This window comes from Salarias fasciatus, chromosome 10, assembly GCF_902148845.1.
Source record: "Salarias fasciatus chromosome 10, fSalaFa1.1, whole genome shotgun sequence".
NCBI lineage: Eukaryota > Metazoa > Chordata > Actinopteri > Blenniiformes > Blenniidae > Salarias > Salarias fasciatus.
In genome coordinates this window covers 3456578-3479177 of record NC_043754.1, presented here as the reverse complement: position 1 = coordinate 3479177, position 22600 = coordinate 3456578, and the positions used below count along the sequence as shown (strand labels likewise).

The 22600-nt window shown below is 42.6% G+C and overlaps 1 protein-coding gene across 2 annotated transcripts in view; it reads right to left on the bottom strand.

The window, feature by feature from the left end:
- Positions 1 to 22600, bottom strand: part of LOC115395032 (vacuole membrane protein 1-like) — a 61705-nt gene that overhangs the window by 25872 nt on the left and 13233 nt on the right. For both annotated transcript variants that reach the window (XM_030100370.1, XM_030100371.1), the window contains 3 exons: positions 12448 to 12672; positions 8784 to 8915; positions 267 to 347 (listed from right to left, as the gene is read on the bottom strand). In XM_030100370.1, the coding sequence (XP_029956230.1) occupies positions 267 to 347; positions 8784 to 8915; positions 12448 to 12672 (438 nt within the window). The remainder of the gene's footprint in view (positions 1 to 266; positions 348 to 8783; positions 8916 to 12447; positions 12673 to 22600) is intronic.

Genomic DNA, 22600 nt, shown 5'->3' with positions numbered 1-22600 from the left:
GAATAATTACATAAAAAGAGAAATAGAAGCCACACTGTCAAAGATCTTGATCTCATTTCATCTCTCGTTTTTACACGCTGCTGATTCATCATGCAAATAGAAAATCTTTCTTGTGTCAAACGTAGATTTTTTTTTCATCAGATAAATTCTTGCTGAACCTTCAAAATGAGTGCAAATAAAACGACTGATCGCTGATTGAACGAGCAGCGGAAGTGAAGTGAAATGTTTGAGGGGAGTGAATCCGCGAAGGGTGTGATGAGACTCACTGAGGCGCAGGCTAAAATCCCAAAGAATCCAACTTTCTGGATGAGTTTCTGCACCGCCAGTTTTGCACGCGTTGCAAAGTCCTGAAACGGAGAAGAAGGGACAAAAAAATGTGAGATAAACTTCACCTGCGAATGTTTCTTTATCATATATTGTCATTTATTATTTGTGAGGTGAATATCAAGAACTGAAAAGCCTTTATTTTCACAACACACCTGCAGTACAGCTTTTCTTTTCTTTAAAAAAATCATAAAATTGCATAATAATAATTATTCTAATTATTTCAGACTTTCTATCAGATACACAGTGTTTGACCAGCTCTTTATAGATGGCCGCTGATTTCCTCACTGCTTCACACAACTTAAAACAAAACACTAATGATCTCCATTTCAAGGGAGAAATCACTTTAAAATAATTAACTTCAAATTTGAGAATGATCCATTTGTTTAATTTAAAATAATAGATTTTACTCCTGAATAATATCCTTGAGGCCAGTTGGAGAAAACTGTCCTGAACCCCTTTTCTAAGACTTTATGTGAAGAGGGGAATACCGCAGACGTGTGTGAAATAAATATGTGCAGCCAGCTGAAGGCTGCTCTCAAAAGGATTTTTTAATGAACACTTAGAGACTCATTCAAGTGTCACATTTAACCAAACTAAGACTTTACAATTACAATCTATTTTGGCGTCCTATCTTATAATCAAAGCTACGCCGGCAGGATTTTTCTGGACCTCTTGGTGCTGCAGTTTCTTCTTTATTACGTTGTAACTTCTATTTTAAGATGATTAAACCTTCGGTTTTTTATGTAAAAACACATTCAAGACCTCATGAAACGAAAAATGAGGGAATGACCTTGTTTTCATGTCTCTGCTCATTTTTAAATGAGTCAAAAGAAGCTGGGAGGCTTTTCTTCCTCCTGAAAATGTGTCTTCGACTCAAATCTTTAATCAATTATTCAGCAAATCAGCAGCTGATAAACACAACAGTTGCATCTTCAAAAATGATCAGCTTGACCCTGCTGACTTTTCACAGTATAAAAAAACTCAGGAACTTTATGGTTTTGTGAGAGAAAATCACACCTATTGGTACATCCCTGAATCACTGCATCAAACTTCCCCCACGTTTGATTTGAAACGATAAAAATCTGTAAGTAACGACTCATCAGCAACAACTTTTCTACATTTTTTGCAAAGTTTAAACATTCCCAGATCTATTAATATTTAAAGAAAATGATTTAGTTAATAAATAATGACAAAGTCTAATATGAGAAAAAAAAGTTTTGAGTGTGTATGCATGCACTTATACCTGAACCATGATTTTTTTTAAACAATTCTACATTTCACAACATAAATGTATTTCTATGAATGTTTCATATAAAAAATGTACGTTTAAAAATAAAATTCTTGAAAAATAATATATTAAAACTTGGAGGAAAACAGAGATTCACCTGTCACATTGTGTGATAGAAATCCAACCCTGCTCTGTAAACAGCCTGCTTCATTCTACACTAAAATAAAGTACTTTAAACATGTCTGTTATATACTTTTAGTGCTAGTTTTTAATTCCTTTGTTTTTGAGAATGTGGGAAGAAGACAAGAGTCCATCCAGTGACTCACTAATTCTGAAGTCTGCTCCTCTGACCATTACCCCTCTTGACCGCTTCATAAAAGCCTCTTTTCACAGCAGTGACACACAACTTTCCTCAATCTACCTTTTCTGGGAAGAGAAGCTTCAATCTGTTTGGATTTGACTCTGGCTACTTCTGGGAACATTGTGGAAACACAAGGAGAAGCCTTGACGCGCGGCCTTCACGTTCTGGGTGATACATTTAATATCTAGGTAAATTACATAATTATTACTTTCAGACTATGACAGGTTTGACACTGTTAAATCACAATTTTTATTTCTGGTGAGACTTTCATCGTTAGTGGATCTGAAAACTCTGAAACTCACAAAAATTAAAAAGAGTGTGAAAATTACAGTTTTTAAGAAATTATTCGATACTATAATTTTTGGCTCACTTGATTTTGTATTTATCTTGATTATTGTAAGTGCTTTAGGCCTTAAAATATTAATATTTTCAATTTTCTGACAGAGAAAAAAAAACAGATTACAGCAAAAGAAAAAAAGGATTTTCTTCTTTGTTACTACTTGGACATTTGTCTGAGCTTCTTTTGGATTTCAGTACATTTAAGATATAAAATAATGATTTTTATATGATGCTTTTGAGACAAATTTAATTATTGTGGTAATACTGCCTCAATTTTTAATTGCGGAGAAACAGATTAGTACTTGAAATTAATTACTTAGATATCTCCAAATCACACATTTCTTTTGCACAACTTTATGTTAGTCAATCTTAGAGCTGATTGCAGTGAAAATGTCAAAGAAAAAAGTATTGACAGTTTGCCTTCTAATTTAAAATACAAGATCTTAGTGGCACATTTGATTCTGCTGCTGTAATAGAAGTATAAGCAAGACTGTAAAATAGCTATTCTGCATCAGACTTATGGTTCAGATTCACTGCTCTTCTAATTTAACTCCAAAATCATCTTATACATGATATTCAAATGCATGTTACTCTAATAATTACTGCAAATACATTTGACAACAGGTGCTACGCAGGCATTTTTATGTTCATTTCATATTTAAAATTTTATTGCAGTTATACAAATCCTCAATCCATTCTTTTTTTAACTGAACAGTTTATGTGTTATGGGTGATTTTAGAATGATGAAACTATTTCAAAGAAAGCTGATGTTTTCTGGAGAAAACATTAAGGTAATTACAGATCTGTGCTTCTTTAAATGAAGTTCTAAATATCAAAATAAATATCTGTTATATGTGAAACTTATTTTCCCTCTCGGTGCATATTTTTTATTTCCTGAAACAGTATAACAATCACTAAAAGCAAACTGAAAAAAGAACAATTTGTGCCGAATGAAAGGCAAGGAAAAAGTGTTTATCTGTTGAAAAGGCCAGAGTTTTCCCCGGCATGTTTGGTTTTGAAAACGAGGTGCAGGAGGGGGGCTTGCAATTCATGATCATACCAAATATGGTCAACAAAGCCAGTACAGTGCTGATGACATTCTTTGCGGGGTACAGCCCAGCTCACAGGAAATCTGAGAGACATGGGAGGTCGCCTAATAAGGTGGTGGTGGGGGGAGCGAGGAGACACACAATCCCATTGGTTCACCATTTGAATTTCTGCCTCCGCCGATGTCCAATCATGAAGGTTTCTCCTTGGACAACCCTGTAGTTTTAATTCCAGCTTGTCCCCGTGTTGGTGTGCGTGTGCGCCTCTCAGCTGGTGGGAGACGGGGAGGGAAGGAATGTGCGTGGCGAGCCCACAGCTGAACTGCTGAGGACCTGGTCTGCTCCAGGGACACCTGACCGCTGCGGCCGTCACGGGCCGCCACGGTCCCGCGGACGCAGTCAGAGTCGTGGTAGACGGGGCCCGTGAAGCCCATTCGCTCTCTGACATCGTGACACATGCATTGTTTACACCGGCGCTGCAGTCGAGCTTCTGGCTCATGCAGTGAGAGAATGAAAATATCACCGCACTGTGAACAAAGGTTCCCCGAGGAGGTGAGTGAGTGTGCGAGTGAACTCGTGACATTGTGATTTACTGTGGCTGAACTATGCACTTGGATTCTCTCTTTGCAAAGCATGTCTGAACCAGGGGAGCGTCTGTCTTGGACTTCAGGGGTTCAGACATCCAGGCTCTCTTGTTGGCGGCTTATGGAAAATCACCATCTTTGCCAGGCAGCTTGCCAAGAACTGCCTGCCGAGTGCACCCCCTCCACCCCCCCTCAGTCCTCCACTCCCCCCACCCCTCACCGTCAGCCTGTAGGGCTGAGCTAAGCACCAATTACTTTTGGTAAAACCTTGTCATGGGTGAGGTGTCATAAAACAGGGGAGGTTTGGTTCCAGGTTTGGCTGCTCAGCAGATGGTTTAGTCAGCAGTCTTCAGTCTCTCCCATGAGATCGACTGGTGGGGAACATCACACGCATTTCATCTGTCGCCCACATCCCCGAACCCCATCCGACTTTACGACCCGATCAAGCGATCAGAATCCGCATTTTACTGGTCGTGTCTTTGAAGCACGTTCAAAAAACTGTGCAAATCACACATTAACTATGTTTCGATCTTATTTGATTGCAGCAAAGATTCTGATAAGGATTAAGTATTGATGATTACTTGGAAATCAGTAATGTGATGGCCACAAGATCAGAAATATTTGAAAGATGCCAACATTATGAGGAAATCATACAGACATCGTCCCTAACAGTAAGGAGGATGAACCTGAAATACATCTAACAATGCAGTTTGGAAATTTCCAGTGTCAGATTGGTGAAAAGCTCAAAGGGGAAAATTAAATCGAACACAGATACCCCAAGATATTAGGAGTTTTTTTAATTCAATGTGTTTATGGAGTCACGAGTTGATATATTGTAGCTGACAAGAGTCTTTGTTTTTTCTGCATAAACCCTATTATTTTTCTCTTTGTTTTATCTGATATGTATCAAGCAGCATGCAGTACGATGTGGTATCTATTCATTTTGGATGTGCTGACAGGCTGGTCACTTTTAATTGTGGCGAAGTAAACTATTTTGTTTTGGGGTGGGCTTTGGTAGTTCTGGCGAGGTACAGAGTTCAAACGCAGACAAAAAGCAGCCAGCGACAAGCCACTCCGCTCCATGTGGAAAATTAAAGTGTCAGACAAGGAAAAATCTATGCATAGCCTATACACAAGCCGACACCCACACACATTTTTTCTCTCTCCCGCTCTCTGTGTGTTTTCTCTTTTTTTTTTCTCAATGAAACTCTTTCACACAGAAAACACACATCTCCGGAGCAGTCGCGAGCCCCCCGACACCAAGACGGCTAAAGTTCATCTCATTAACTCCTGACAAGCCCGCGCCCGCTCTGTCTGCCACAGGAAGTGGAGAGATTAAGGACTCCTGACGCAATCGAAGCTACAGTCCTCTTTCAAATAAAGAAAAAAAGGAAAAAAAAAAAAAAAGAGAAGAGGTACACATTCAAATCTGTCCAGAAGTGCGTGCGCACTCTCACACAGACATACACACACACACACACAGAAATGCACCCCTGAGTCCACGTTGACAAATTCTTTAACAAGCTGTGGTTAAGGGGAAGCTGGTTTTACTCTGACTCACCCCCCCCTCCTTTCAAACAGTTTACTGGAAATAAAGAGGGAGGAGGAGGGAGGGGGCACTTTCAGAGAAGTCACGTGACGGGGCTGGGCAAACCACAGCACAGAGAGCCTTTGAGTGCAGTAGGCCAGGGGGGAAGGCAGGCATACGCCCAGTGCAGATGGCCCTGATTTGAGTTACAGGAGATACGATCCTGGGAGTTGGCAATCAAGAATTCACAGCCCGTTAACCCTTTCTGCACCAGACGAAAAGCACTCGCAATAATAAAAAAAAAAAAAAAACAACAACAAAAAAGAAACAACTGAGCCAGGAAACTACTTCAAGTCAAGACACAAGCTGTCATGGATGCAGTCCATGCTCCATCTTCCCAGATGATCAGCGTTTCTATATGGTTGGGGGGGGGAATCCTCTCCAGCAAGGAGGAGCGCTCCGGTACGGAGCGGAAGATTTAAGAGAGGAGGGGAAAAAGAAGAAAAAAGAAAAAAGAAAAAGAAAAGCTGATGCTCATGACATCAGCGTCTGGAGCCGTTAGAAAAGGCATGACTTCATTATTCTTGAATAGCTCTGTTGAATGAATGAGAAAAAAAAAAAAAAAAACCCAGAGTGCTTTGCTGCTGCGCATCACGTGCGCTTGTGGCAGGAAGTTGGCACGTGCACGTTGGGAGAAATACCAGCGGGTTTAAGTCAAACTGCTGGCACCTACAAACCTCTGTGACTCGTGCGCAGCGGACAAAGTCAGCATCTTCCTCCAGCTCTACTGTCACACGTCGGGAAGTGTGTGTGTGTGTGTGTGTGTGTGTGTGTGTGTGTGTGTAGGGTTAGGGATATCTGAGTGTGTGTGCAGCAGTGCAAGGTTCATCGAGGGTCACATCCTTGGCGACAGAATTTAACCACTTCCTGTCTGGTGCACAGCAGCATGACAATATCGCTGCTCCAGCTCCGGTTTAATCTGCTCCACTACCACCATTTTTCAGCTTAGAGGGAAAACCGGACACTAATCCATGGCGCAGGAACACCTCCGTCCGCCCTCAAAGGAAGAAAAAGGTAGAGGTGTCTCAGAGAGGGAGGGGTTGTGGGATATCCCCCGAGCTCAAGAGGGAACCCCAACAACATCCGAGTCAGAGCAAAAACCCTGGTGTGAGAAAAAAATGTTTCCGCATGTGGCAGGTCCTCGCCGGTGCAAGCAACCTGCCTGCCTCCAGACGCTGTCCAATCACATGAGCACACATTACAAACACACACACACACACACACACATATATACAGCTGCCAGACATCACGAGAGAGCGAGTGAGAGAGCAAGAGAGAGAGAGGGGAGAAACAGCGCTCGTGAATGAGAGCATCGAAACAGGGACAGAAAAAGAAACCATGTCAGAGAGTCGGTGGACGACGGGCTATCCACATCTGCGCTAATTTAATCTGTCGTTTCCACGAGCGCGATACGATACACGCAGACGACGCTCCTCTTGCGGGTTTGTTCGAAAGAAAGCGAGTGGAAGCCCTCCCCAGTGCCGAGACGGTCACTTTGACGAAGTCTCTTCTTCTCGCCGCTGCCTCTCTTTTGTCTCTCTCCCACCGTTTTTTGGAGGGAGGCTCCGCTTTATCGGCCGCTGATGTCAGAGCTGCAGTCGGACCCACGTGGTCCGGACTCCGGGGGGGGGGGGGCCGACGCCGGTGCCAACCTGCCCGGCTGTCCGCAGCACGGTCAGCCGCGGACCCTCAAGCAGGTGGGGCGTCGCTGCCCGGCGCTCATTAGCACCGCTGATTCTCGTCCTCGCAGGCTTTTCAGACTTCCTTAAAGCCGTTTTCAGTATGACTGTCTTTGAAAGGTCACTTGAGTTTATGCGCTCGCGGTCAGATCAAAATCAATTTGCCATTTAAAAATGGAAAATAATCAGTTCTTGAATTTTTTTGGGATGAAACTATGCTCCTACGACTGAAATATGCTTTGCAGTGTTTAACATTCTGTCGCATTAAGTGTGTGTGTGTACAAGATCCAGCCCAAAACCCAATACCTACCACGACGTCAGCGACTGACTGATCTTGATTCAAATGGTTAAAATGTTTAATTCCACAAAAGAATGCAAATTGCAGACATCCTGTTATGAAGAAAAAAACCAACTATGTTGTGATTCAGGATTCCCACATGAAAGGAGACAGAAAGGCAAACATATTTACCCACATCTGCGAGGAGACATCTGACATGAAATATTTATATATGTACTTGAATTTGGGGGGGGGGAGTAATTTGTCCTGTTTGGAAATAACTTTGTGTTTTCCCATTTTCTCAGTAGTTTAAAATACATTAGTCTTTTTTTGTTTCTTCAGTCGGCTCTTTTTGAAAACAGCAGTGACGCGGTGAAGACTTAAAAAAAAATGGTTTGATTTGACTTGAAAATAAGTTAAAAAAAATTATTACAAAGACAAACTAGCCATGAGTGAATTCCCAGTCTGCGTATGGAGTTAAACACGTATTATATTCTGAATTTATATGTCCAGATTTTCCAATCAGAGCGACACAGAAAACCACACACATTCACCTTCACACCTGCAGCATTCCTCTGCATCACTCCAATCCCTTCGGATGTGGAATACCCTCATTAAAATTACAAAAGATGTTTTGATTAACACTTTTGAGTACTGATGGGAGTTTCTGTGCAGACGCTCGAATGATGACACGTGTTGAAATGCTCAAAACCACTCGAGTGTGCAGCTGTTTGATGGCACCTGACCTGTCGCTCCACCGCACTGACTCCTGCATTCCTGACGGTTAGCTCTGACGGTACGCGTTTACGAAACCACATGCATGGTTCCCCTCAGTCCTTCTTTCTTAATCACGATACGGCGGTATAATAAATATTTACAGTGAGTTGTTAGGCAAGGTTGAAACATTTGCAAGAAAATATGATTTGCAATCAGTGTTTCTAAATGATGGGCCGGAAATTGTGGGAACATTTTCCTAGAGTGCATCAGCGCTGCTCTCTTAGTCATGGCGTTGTGAAAGCATTTCATTTTCTGTTGAACTGTTGAGACACTGAGGGGGAGCACTAACGTATTAAAACTTGATAAATGTGCTGCTTTTTTCCTGCTCCCTTTTTCCAGTGAATTGCTTCTTATTTGACCGTGCTGGTGAGCTCTTTGTACCGAGGTCAGATTGAGAAAACCTCCAGGTAGAACCTCGCTTCACTTACCTCCAGAGCATCACTGCTTCTGGTTTAAAAAAAAAAAAAATGTGACGAACATTTCCAGAAATGAACTCAAATAGAATGTTGTGAAAGAGGCAGAGGTGACGAAGATGGGTAATGATGGGTGGAAGGTGATTCGAGATGCGGTGTGCCACCTGTTCGGACTCGGCTTGGTCCAGCAGCTCCTCGAACTTCTGGTAATCTTCATCATCAGGGTCGGCTCCAGACAGCCGGGCCGCCCGCGCCATGAAGTAGGGAGGAAGCTCTCCGATCGCTGTCCCTGCACCCTGTACACACACAAACACACACAAACGCAAGAATGCTTGAATTATTGTGTTCTTCTACTTCTATGTATTGTTTTGGAAAGTTGCAGAAACAAAATCCTGCTATTTTCACACTGAAAGTCATGTTTTGGGATTGTAAGAGGAAACCTGGGAATCTGGAGAAAATCCACACATGCACAGAACGAATCACCCCAACAAACATGAAAAAAAAATGAAATCAGAGAAATAATATTCTTGGAGACTCTTCAGGAATGTACTTTTCTTTTGTTCAACATCTGTTAATAAGAATCTGCAGCCACATGGCTCCAGGTTCAACAGTCAGTCTGTTCTTGGTTTTCACGCTTTGCACCATTTGCAAAGCTGCAACAGTACAAAGAATAAATTAGCGACACAGTTTCACAGCTACTTACAGGCTACTCGAGTAATTTTAACGGGTCACAAGAAAACGCTGTGACAAAAACGGTAAAAAAAAAAGCTGCTAAAAGAGCAAATGGCTGTAAAAATAAGGCAAACAAAAGCTATTTCACTATACTTTACATACAACTTTTAAATTAAATTCTATACTTGATTCTTTACAGTAGTCAGGATTTTTGTTTCTATTCAACTGCGTTTCAATATTGAGCTTTTTTTTCATCGAAGCACTGAGCGGTTTAGCTGAAAAGAGATCAGTATTAAAGTTGTAAATTTTAGTGAAAAGCATGTAACAGTGGGGGCTATTGGGGGGTTAATGGAGCAAAAATATCAATGACCACTACCCAAAGAAGCTTGCACTGCTTGACGTCTGGGATTGTGCGATCAGAGTGCTTAATGGGAATAAAACGGAAAGGATTTACGAGAATGAAAATCCCGGTGATTACCAACGTTGGTGGACACATTAAACACGAGGCCAAGGTGAAGGTGAAAAAGCACATGTTGCCCCGAGAAGACATTAACAAACTACTTTGCTCCAGTCTGCTCTGGATGTGTGGACTGCAGCATTATTTTTGTTTTTGAAACATTAAGATTTGTCAGCAAGATAACATGTGCATGACTGGAGGAGCTCCAAGTAATGGAGATATCAATATCCACACACTAAAAGGAGCTTGTGGCCATAAAGCACTGGAGCCTGTGTGATTGCGGGGGGGGCTTAACAGGAAGAAAACGGAAGTGATTTGAGGGAAATAAATCCTCTGCACTTGGGGTTGGTTCACCAAGTTCATTCGCCAAAACATGAGAAAGAGGTAGGAGCGGGAGGAGTGAGGGGAGAGGGTTACAGACTTAATTAACACAATGAAAACAGCCGCCAAGAAATGCAGTGTTTTTGGAGTTGCTCACAGCTCATTACTTTAATGTTTCCAGGCACTGGGGGAGAGCACGGGTGGAGGGGGGGATGAGAAGATATAGTTGGGAGTAAGTTACAATTACAGAGGACAAATGGATGATTTCAAGCCTCAGCATATCCACAGCAGTGTAAAATGTAAAGGCAGTGGTAGAAGAATAAAGATCCCTGCCCCGAGTTTAGTGGTCTGAACACAAATCACAACTTCCATCTCTCTCCCAGAAGAACATAACTAACTAATCGCAGGCACATTACTCGTATGTTGCTGAAAGGCTCAGCCAGAAGATGATTAGTGGGTAGTTAGCAACCATGGCAGCGACAACAAGCCCAAACAATCGTTCTCAGGAGGCGGTGCTATCCCCAAACCTGGCAGACTGCATCTTTAATCTGGACACCCTGTTCTCTTGTTAACACTGCAGTCTTTGATGAAATCTGCCAGTTTTCTCTCATAATAGAGACGTGTCTTAATCTCCCTGGCAGCTGCTCCATTCAGTGGCTCTGCCTGTGTTTGCAAGTGTGCGCGTTTGTGTGTGTGTGTGTGTGTGTGTTTGTGTACGGGACAATGAATTGCGTCCACCTGCACAGTGGTGGTGGTGTTTGAAGTGGGGCACTTGAGAGACCTGCGCGGGGTGGACGGAGAGGCTCCAGGAGGGAGTGGAAAAAAACCGAAGCGAGGAGGAGAGGAGAGGAGAGGGCCGAGCATGGGGGGGGGGGGGGGGGGGGGGGGTCTCATCACCAGAGGGAGGCTGGCAGGAGGAGGGGAAACGCTGGCGTGGGCGCTTTGAAAACCACCGATGCAACAGGTGTCTCCCAACTGTAGAGCTGACAGGCCTGGGCCGAGGCGCTGCCAGGCTGAGGTTACAGGGGTGGCGGTGGTGATTGGGTGGCACGCACGCACCCTCGGACACAGACACCGACATCGCCGCTCCACGCTGCCAGGGCTCGCCAGGGACCGCGGCTCTTCTCACCAGAAATCTGACTCCACGTTCAAACCAGATGAACTAACAATGAGGCAGACATGCAAACTGCTCCACGTGTAAACGTAATCACATCAAGTACGGGGCGAAAAGTGAAAAATCACAACATCATCTAATGTGATATGATGATACTAGTGTTCAATTTTAATGCAGAGGAGCAGGATTAGACATAAATACCATCAGCTACTAAATACAGTGGCATGTGTAAGGCAATGATAACTCAATAAACTTTAGGTTTGAATTTCATGTGCTGCTGTTGTGTGTTTCCCGTTTTGGAATTGTGAAGTGAGCATGTGTTAATGTGTGCAAGTGCAGGGATGGTTTACAGGCGAGCAGTAAGGAAGCTTGAATGGTAGAAGTGAGGTTCGATCTGGTTCCTCTAAAGACCCGACAGTGAAGAACTAGTTCCGGACGCGTGTTTCCCCCTCGGTTCACTACCTTCCACATTCTGACGAATAGGGAAACTGATAACAAAAATGTAATGAAAGTCACACACAGTGTGTCTGTGATAGTTCTCTTTTTTCACTGTTCTGTAGTTCTGCCTTTTATCAACGTGAGAAAATAAAAGTAATCTGATGAGAAATGTGCACTAAAGTTACAGTAAAGCCAAGATTGGAGCATGCTGGGTCACATGTGTTCTCTGAATGAGTGTGTGTGATCGCTAATGTCAGTGGTTTTACCCATAAGTGAGTCATTGATAAACCACAGGAACTATCATAACTAGATGGTCAATTATAGGAGGCCGCTCTTTGTCAAAGTCTGAACTCTAAACAGAAAATATGACAGAATAAAGTTTAAAAAAAATGTATTTTTGGCGTAGCTTTTGTTATGGAGTGGCAATATTTTATCAGTTTCGGCTGTGGAAAGAAAAGTCACATCTGCGGTCTCCGGGGGTTTGGTTAGAGGTGTGAGACCTCTGACGCTGCTGAGGGGAAATTCATGGTAAGGGAGGCAGAGTTTCCAAGCAACACCAGTTATCAATGAATTCATTTGTGACCAAGTTTTTAACATGTCAAGTGTCATTTCAGCAAAGCGATGTGGTCCCTACCTGACACCATCAACGTTTTGTGGCACAAATTCAAAGTAATGGGAAAAAACATCAAATGTGACAAAAAAAAAGGCGACCTGTGTTGGTTTTGCAATGAATTCTGCTTATTACTAACAGGCAGAACATATTTCATTTTACTTTCGGTCTAAGACTGTCACAACGGACGCCAGTCTGAGCGTGACAGCCACTCACCCACATACAAGCCTCCAGACGGACTTTGGAGATGATGGTCCAGAGAGAGATGCTCCCCTGGAGGGCGGCCGACCCCGCGGCCTCCAGGCCCCCCTGCTCGGTGTCAGACCCTGACGCTGCAGCCTCCTGCGTGGGGCAGACGATTTGGTCCGGATAGGGGGGTTCGGGGAAATCCACAGAGCCGCACTCATAGGCGGCGAGGGTAACCGATGCTATGTGCGGTCCCTGAAGAGAAGAGAGAATAAAGGAAAAAGAAGGGAAAAACAGAGTGGGAGTAAATACACCTGCTGGATATATTCTGAGTCAGAGGAAGATCCCTTCATTATTAGCATAACGGGGAAAGTGACAGGAGTGAGTCAAATACAGAATGAGAAAGGGCCTGTATCTACACTTTTTCCTTTTCAGATTAGTTAAAAAGATAAAAAAAAGAAAAAAGAAAAAAAAACACTTCTACTCTTTCTCATTGTGCAACTTCCAAAGGCCACAATCTATGGTGGACATTTCACAAAAAGCTCAAGATGAGCGTTAGAGGATCAAAGTGTGAACAAATGCAACTTACAGGGCCTCAAATGCAAATGACCGAAACCAGAAGTGGGACATCAAAACCACCTGATTTGTATAATTAGATCAAGCTTCCGCCTGATTCTCCTGACCAGGACTGACACACCGCTAGCTAAAGGAAAGACAAACCACTTGAGTTGAAGCATTTAGGGCTGCTGTGCATCTTAAGAGATCAATCTAATGTGCGAACTTCCCCGGCTGTGACAGGCGAAGCTGCGGCTGGATTTCTGGCCACTCACCAGGCTTTGGCTGCACGTGTATTCTTCCAATCATGAAATAACTAAATGTAAGAAACACCGTTTAGCCAGAGCTCCAACAGCTGTTGCAGAGCTGAACCTGCTCCACTGGCTCTCCTCTGAGTGGTGGAGGACCTGATGCATCACGGGATGCGCACACTGGTTGCTGTGATCACAAACCAGTGGCATTCCTCTAAAATAGAACTTTTCTTGACGTGCCAGAGACGACTATTATTTTCACGCAGCGCCAAAGACGTCTGGCAAGTGGGGAAAGTTTTCCACCCTGAAACAAGCAATGCCATCAGTGACTGTTGGTAACTAAGAAATGAGGCGCCGTTGGTGTGTTTGCAGACTGGTGTTCAGTAGATTGAGATGGTGTTGTTTCAATGAACTTTTAGAACGAATGACCGGCTACCTGTCCAAGCTGGACCGTAATTTCGCACATGGTCGCTCAGCTCCAGCTGCCCTTGACCCCAAGTTGAATGAGGAGGTTAAGATAAATGGAAAGACAGTTATAGCTCTCTTTATGGTACAGCACTGTTGTTGGAACATTTTTTGTTAAGCTCTAACTTCAGCAGTTAACCATGTTTGGATTATTTTACTAAAACCACTCCCTCACAAACAGTTCGCTCTCAACTATAAAACTACCGAGTCCCAGGAGAATACAGACTGGGATTCACTCTGGAGGTAAGCGCTGCTGTTACTGTCCATCAATTCACACAAACGCAGTCACAACGTTTCTGAGGAGAATCAGTAGTTCGTCATTTCAGTTGCATTCTTGAAGAATAAGCATTTTCATTTCCACTTGAGGTCAAAACTCATGTCAGAAAGTCATCGATCAAAAGATAAAGAAATGAACCCCCCCCCATTTTTCTTTTCTTCTTTTTTTTTTTGTGGAAAAATTGTGATTCTAGACAAAAAGAGTTTCTTGGTTCACAGGAATAAGGAAACTATTATATAAAAGTCCGTTGAGAACTCCGCGCTGGTTCGTCGTCTGACAGCACAATGATTGAGATTCACAGCCAGAATGAGAACCGGGCAGAAAAGAGCTCATGTGATATTACACTTCCTCTGTACGACCGCATGTTGCACGTTGAATATTTATCTAGATGGCTATGAATGAGCAATGATCAAACAATCTCTATTAGCAAATAAAGGCAGGACCTCGTATTGCGAAGGAGCTCCTTTCGTCTATTCACTAAGTTTGCCATCAGACGTGTAACTGTGTGGGAAGGGTGATGCCAGTGACGCACGGCGGCATTTTGGCATTATGCAATTCAACGCCAAAGCAATCTGGCAAACCTGGGGTGTGGCCGCAAGTTCCGGAGCTGCATGGGACAAGGCAGGACGGGGCAGGACGAGACGTGGGAGGGCAGGAGTGAGGCAACAGGATACGGCATTGTCTCCTGTCGGAACAGTGCACTCCCTTCAGATGACACACATTTCGTTTGTACACATGATATTGGTGAGGAGGGACATTCATATTCAGGACAAAAAAAACAAAACAAAACAAAACAAAAACAAAAAAACACACTGAAGGACTTCACAAAAATAGCTGTGATTCTCACACATTTCAACACAACATCAGAGGTCAAGTAAGGAAAGTGTGAGCTGACAATTGGCTCAAGAAACTCCCGCCGTTGACCCAGTCAGTCTGGACACTCCTTGAACTCGCATCCTCCCTTCTGCACACTGCCCATTCTCACACACACACACACACACACACACACACACACACAGAGAAGAAAATATTATATTCTCCTTCACACCTTCCGGCTCTGCCTATGATAGAGTGTGTTTACCAAACACTCAGAGCGGCGTTGCGTGACTCGGAGTACCTGTTCGCCCTCCCACTCGCTGCCATGCTGTGTCACTGCTTCTCACCTTACACACACACACACACACACACACACACACGTCTAGTTCCTTCATGTCGGCCGCGTGACTCAGCACTCCATCCTCATCAACCCGGCCCACGCGGTCCAGGTAACTGCGCACTCCTTCACTCGGTGCCTGACTCACTGACACAGATACGGACCAACCGCCACCACGACCGGACAAGGTGCAGCCGGTTGATCATTAGTGAGGGAAGTCTTTCTACTTCCTGACAGAGCATTGTTCCGCAACGTTTACTACAAGGAAACGTCTGAATAAGAACTCTGTGTTTGGATGTTGACGTCAACTAAACTGATGATACTTGGAGGCAAATCAATGCGACAAAACGTTCGATCTTTGACGAGATCCTCATTCAGAAAAGCACCGTTAGTATTCAGCAGGTAGAAGCACCTGGAGTGGGAAACACCTGTGTATTAGAGGGTCTGAATGGATCTGAGGCACACACACTGTAGATGTGGTTTAAACATCGTTCTGCACTTCAATCATCTTTATATGAATGTTAATAATAATAACAATAAAGTGTACCAGGAGAGTTACATAGAAAGTGGATTCATGGACACAATTTACAAAATTAATGAAAAAAAATCACAGTAAAAACAAGTAAAGTAAAATACTGGAAAATATCAAAATTCAAACAGAAATCTGACAGGCTTGGGCTTTTAATCACATCCTGGGCAAATAAACAGGAAAAAGAGTTTTTTATTTCTAATGAATCATTCTTTTTTTCTTCTTATTAAAGAAAATTAACCTAAAAAATATTTGGTTTTGTGTGTGAATAAACTGAAATGTGGTACTAAAGTACCACTATCAATACGCCTGGAGAAAGGAATTCTGCTGCTATGCTACTAAATGGAGACTCTGATGACCGATCTAACACCCAATCCATTTTGGTAAATTCCTCGGTGATATCTATTCAGAATCAGAATGAGTCTTTGGTAACGACTGCATGTTGACCAGCTGCTGACGCACACGAGAAGAAAGGAGCTCCCTCTCAGTGTGTGTGTGTGTGTGTGTGTGTGTGTGTGTGTGTGTGTGTGTGTGTGTGTGTGTGTGTGTGTGTGTGTGTGTGAGTGAGGAGGTGACTGCTGGCTGGCTGGCTGCTGCTGACTGTTGTCCCCAGCATCCAGCATCATTGTAATTATCGTATTGAATTGTTTAACGCTCGACATATAAAACAATGCCTCCTTTTGTGTGCGACCACGAGGATCCCGGTGCAACTGTTCCGTCCAGTAACGCACGCACGCACACACAAACACACACACAGTCGTAGCATAATGTCACAGCCAGAGGCCGAGTTACCCCAACATTTTCCGCCAACGGGCCGGATTTTTCAAACAATACCAGAAAAATGCAAAGGCTGCTGGTGATCGCGAGCTGTTCTCAGTGTTGACTACATTTATCACGAAACGGCAAAGATAAAAGAAAGAGGTGACGCAGGAAGTGCCCTACAATGTCACACTTTTCAAATTTATTGAGATCATATTTTATGTTACGACATTTTCCACTTTACCGTAACTAAATATCAACTGATCATGTCATAATGTCTCACAATAAAATGAGTTAATATATAACAGCTTTCCAGATCATACTGTAGTACAGTTTCTTGTCACACTGTTGAACTTTTCACACTGCATTTTAAGATACAAGCATATGTGACAATACAGATAAAAATGTGACACAGATCCTTTTTTTTTTCCTGCCTTTTTAAAGTTTTCTCCATTATGGCAGTGCTAGAGCTGCTATAAACTGCAATTTTGGTTTCCTCAAAGAAAAAAAATATGGCAACTGTGGACAAGTCTTTGATCATGGATTGAAATGCGTGGTGTAATATTATACAGTGACAGAAGACACTGATAGCAGTTGTCACATTTGGACGACCACCGACAGCCTGGGATTATTTACTGACAGTGTCAGACCACACAGCTGCTCCTGCAGCTACAAACAACTATGAATGACAAATGGCTCGAAAAGTAACATCTAAATGATACTTTAAAGATAACTACGGAGGGCAAAATGCTGGACAGTGACGACATTCTTTTTGTACTTTCTTATTAAGCTCGTTTTTTGTACGTCTTGTTTCTTTTAGGCCCCGTTTACACAACAAGGTTTCAAGTTAAAGCACACAAACACTGAAAATGATGTAGTTTTAACATTGTTCTTGTCTTTTTACTCAGGCATGTATAGAAGAAGTATTTACTATGGCTGTGGTGAATACGTGCAGTCAAAAAGCTGCATTTTCAGTGGCCCCAAGCACCGTTGTCACGTAAACGGATCAACAAAACACAAGGAGAGTTTTCCGTTTTCACTTACAGTCATTCTATGAAATCATATAAATTTGGGGTTTAGATTTTTCAATGAAGTCGCTGCTGTTTCTGATGAATCTGCTGCGGATGGCACTGTAGCAGTGAAAGTACTGAGCTGAGTGATCAGTGATGCCGCACTGTAAACGATCTTACTAGTAGTGAAGCGGCGTTTGCATGAAAGCCAAACTGCGGGGGCGGATTTGTCAAAGCAAGCACGCTGAAGTCTGCAAACTGCCGTTTTTGCAGACATTTGACTGTATTTCATCACTGAAAATAGTTTTAAAATATGTTGACTGTTTAAAATGCACTCAATCGAAATAAAAATGTGAGTAATTAAAATATTTGTATTGAAAAGGCTGGGCTGGAGCAGTCAAGATCAAACTGGGGTGTATGAGACCCCTAAACTAAAATTATTTTGACACACATTCTGGATGAAAAATCAGTGGATGTTTCTCGGTCCAAAATTTTAAACATTGTTTTTGTGTCGGCATCCCCCTTCTAAGTTCTGACAAGTGAAACCTTGGCCTCATAACGGCCCCAGTCACCGTATCACGGCTTTCACTCGTCCTGTTAGTTTACAGTGTAATGTATTCACTGCTGCAGCCCATACCAGACATTAATGGGTGACCAGAAACTGACCAGGTTCTCAGTGACCACAACCACAGGATGGTCCAGTCATTAACAGGTCGCTGTGGTTGTCAAGGGCCATTTGAGCGCATTAGACATGGTCGGGCTAGCGTAACCTGCTCACCACTTCATACGGTGGGAGACTGCTGGAGGCAAAGTGGGACAAACACTGGAGGTTAGTTCGTTACGGCGAAGCCCCGGTCGGCATCTCGGAGGGAGGCAGGCGGACGCTGGAGCGGGGCCAGAGATGGAGACACAGACACAGAGGAGGGGCGGGAGGGGGCATTTACAAGTGGGTGGTAAGTAACGCGCACGCACACAAAGACACACAACACACACACACACACACACGAGTTGGAGGGGTTAGTCCTGGTGATTTATCCGTGTGGTTTTCCCATATGACTTCATGTTCAGAAATCTACCCTGAGCAGCCAGACGCACTCAGTCGGACCTCCGACCGAGCAGCGGATTACTGACATCAACTGTCTAAAACTTAAGACTCCAGCTCAAAATAATATCTAAGGATTTTCACTGCATTTTAAAAAAGAATTAATTCAAGCTAACATGATGCTGTTATTCACAATGAGCTGTAATTAAACTATGTGTATTATAGAGGAGAAATGCTTCACAATTGGAAGTAAAATATTATATATATATATATATATACATACACACACACGTGTGTGTATAGTGATAAAAAAGACAGGATGAAGAGAATAAAAAAGAAATGAAGTTGGACTTCAATTGAAATGTTTGAAATGAAATAATTATTACTGTAAATACAAATGATTTCTTTTACATCAATGTATCAATTTCAATTTTGTTTTTCTGTGTATAATCCAAAGCACAAACGGTTCAAACAAAGTTTCTGAGCAGTTTCAAAGTATGAAGTATATTTGAGAATAATTAAGGTTAAAAGTTACAGTTCCGGTTTCTAAAATTTCAACATTTGTTCTTTATCTTTTTAAAAATCAACCGATAAATAAATATAATTCACTCCTAATTTGAGACAGCAGGCTGACATCTGTCATTGCAGTTTTGTGATGGGTCGATGAGGGTGCCAGCCGCCGAGGCCTCAAATACGAGTGTAAGGCCATCAAATGTGATGTGCAAATATCAAACAATTGATTCAATTTTTGTTGGCATCACAAAACTTTAAGTAGTAAAAAGGAAGATGCAGAAATCCAGTTGGTAATGCGCACCGTGAAAGAGCAAACCACAAAATGACTGGTATGGAAGACTTTCAAGACCAAGTTTTGGATATAAAAGAAAAAAGAGTAAAAAAGAAACTCTTGGCGAGGTCCTTCAGCACTTTTGGTCCGATCGGGTCAGGTTTAGTTTGTTCTGGGAGGGTTGCTGGTGCTATTCCAGACTGGCTACAAAACTAAGCCCACTTTGGCTTGAGGTTTGCTTCCTGTGTGTGTGTGTGTGCGTGTGTGTGTGTGTGTGTGTGTGTGTGTGTGTGTGTGTGTGTGTGTGTGTGCGTGCGCGTCAGACACACATTATTGTACTTGGTGTTAGCAGGACTCCAGGACCCACCGAGACAGACAGACGCATACCTTGGATGGCTGAAGTGTGACAGTTAAGACTGAGAAAGTATGAGAAAGACCCCACGTTAAGCGAGCACGCACGCACACACACACACACACACACACACACACACACACACACACACACACACACACACACACACACACACACACACACACACACACACACACACACACACACACACACACACACACACACACACACACACAAAGCTCTCATTTAGGCATCTCTGGCATTCATCTTTAAGGGGTTTGGTGAAGACGAGTAAGTCACAAGATGTTTGGGCAGATTCATGTGTCTGAACCTTATGAAAAAGAAAATTAATTGGGTAAAAAAAAAAAAAAATCATGAATGAAAGCATTTGTGCTGGTTATTCCCCCTTCCCATTTTTTTTTTTTAAATCATTTGAAGTAAAACCCATTCTGTATTCGAATCCAAACTCTGCCATTTTCCCTTCTCAGCTGCGGCTCAGTGGAAAATTTCTAACCAATCTGTCTTCATAGGATGCATGTAATCCGGCCTCTCCACACGATGAAGTTCTGACACTCTATCTAGTTGTAGTTAAAAATTAAAGGCTTCAATTTGAATTTAAGAGGTGTTTCAAGTTAAAGTGTGAGATCCATTACTGCCGGCCAGTGGCGAATCAAGAGGAGCTTTTCAGCTTTTCAAATAAATGCTGAACCTGATCCCGACGTGTCACTCATGTTATGGGGAGCATGCAAGGTATCACTTCTCTCTTCGGAGAAGACAGGGGCGGTCATGCTATGCTGAGTCACGTTTGTTTGAACATGCATTGAAAAGTTACAATAATCTCAATGTCGTCCCGAGTGTCCGTCTGTGATGAGAGTCTCATTATAAACTGATAAGGGACAGAAGGACAACTGTGAATCACATCTACGGCCAGTGGAAAATTTGGACCATGTCACACAAAAGACCGGCTGTGTGTGTGTGTGTGTGTGTGTGTGTGTGTGTGTGTGTGTGTGTGTGTGTGTGTGTGTCATAAGTCAGACATAATCAACACGGTTTCTGCCTGTCAAGGTGACGCAGCCCTACTGTTTCCAGGTAAGAGATAACAGCAGAACTTGTGACTAAGTGCGTACACACACACACACACACACACACACACACACACACACACACACACACACACACACACACACACACAAAACAATTTCCTGATACGGGGTTAGATTATATTTGAATATCTATAATTAAATAGATTTGTAGGCTTTTTCACTATTTTTATGGTAACAGTGAAACAATAAATTATGTTCTACCATTTCAATGAAGTATATTTTTTCAGAGCCACTGACCTTTCGGGTTGAATTTTGATCCAATCTTGTTCACATAATGAAAAATTGTTGTCAGGATCTATATCGATAAGAGCATCTCGTAGCTATATTTAGACTGCTGCATCAATTGCAGACTGTTACACTTATGGATTAGCATTGGCGCTCACTTCACAGTTCAAGCAGGTCATTTATGAAAAAGTGTGATTCATTATAAATCCCTTTGTTCTCTACTTATTTCTATCATAGAAAAAAATAACTGCCCAATCAGCTTCATTTTATCTTGACTTTTTACTATGTATAGATCTTTTTTGTGTTTGCATTTTAATACCATACCTTTAACTGTTATATTAATAGTCTAAATGTTAAATTGCACTATTTCATTTATATAATGTATCATTTTTTTATATGCAGCATTCCCATTTATTCTCAACTGAGACAAACTTGAATCTTGAATAAATTGGTCTCAAAAAGAATAAGGAATCCAATTGACTCCCAGACCTCTCCTGCTGCTGGTTTTTATTCAGTGAATAAATATTTAACAAAACAATTTTGAGGTTTCAATGTCTGTCAGTATTCAGTGATCAAAATCAAGCTGTTCTACTTGGAATAACCTGCAGCCAAAACCTAACAAAAAGAGAGATTGCAGGAGACGACTGGTGCACATAAACCATGTTCTGGAATGTGTAATATAGCAAAAAAATATTAAAAACTACAGAATGTTCCTTTATTCAGATAAACTGCTGGGGGGGAAAACATGGAGCTATAACTCATATCTCATATGCAAACAAGCTAAGATGATTTTTTTTCTTCAATGACAGCTGACATTTGTGCTAATGGAGGGATAACATGTACACCTCTTACTCAAAGTCTAATCCAAGTGAAGGGAGAGAGAGAGAAAAAAAAAGCAGAGTTGCTATTATGTAAACAGCAACGTGCGCGGCTTCAATTATAATGACTTTAATTCTTTGTTTCTGTTGATTTTGACATGGAGCACAACAATTTTCATGCTGCCCATAATGACTTAATGGCAGCAGCCATTACTGAAAGTAATTTAATGGTGGGTGACTCAGATGAGCTCTCTTCTAAAATATTTACAGCATTCCCGGGCTTTCAAGAGTCACACTCGCTGCTCACCCCTTTTCAGTTAGAAGAGGATTTATGAGAGCAGTGACACCGGTTGTTGCTCCACAGTAAATGCATGGTGGGGACGATCGCCCGTCCCACTCGTACTTGTGATCTTGACAGTCGTCGTTGCGGATAGACGCACAGGTGCAGGACTTCCAGCGTGCGTACACGGGACCGCGAGCACTAATCCTCGCCTCCGCTGAGCCCTCCTGAAATGAGATCCCTCTCCTGTTCCTGCGTGATTTTATTGTTTTCATGGTGTGTATTGTAAGCACCCGCCCACTACCTCCTCTTTCAGAGCAGCTGGATAAAATACACTTGATGATGTGCCAAGTGTGCCTTTTTTTCTTCTTCTTCTTCTTCCTTTTCCACGCCTGAGCTGCAGCGTTTTATCTTTCTCCATTAACCAGCCCTGAACCATGTACAATGATCTCCCGCCGTCCCAGCAGGATGCGGACACAGAGAAGAGACGCAGGGCACCAATTGCTCCTGTCAGGGAACAGGAGACCTGCCACTTCTGCTCCAGATTCATCCGGCAGGACGGTCTGCCCGTCGCCGGCTC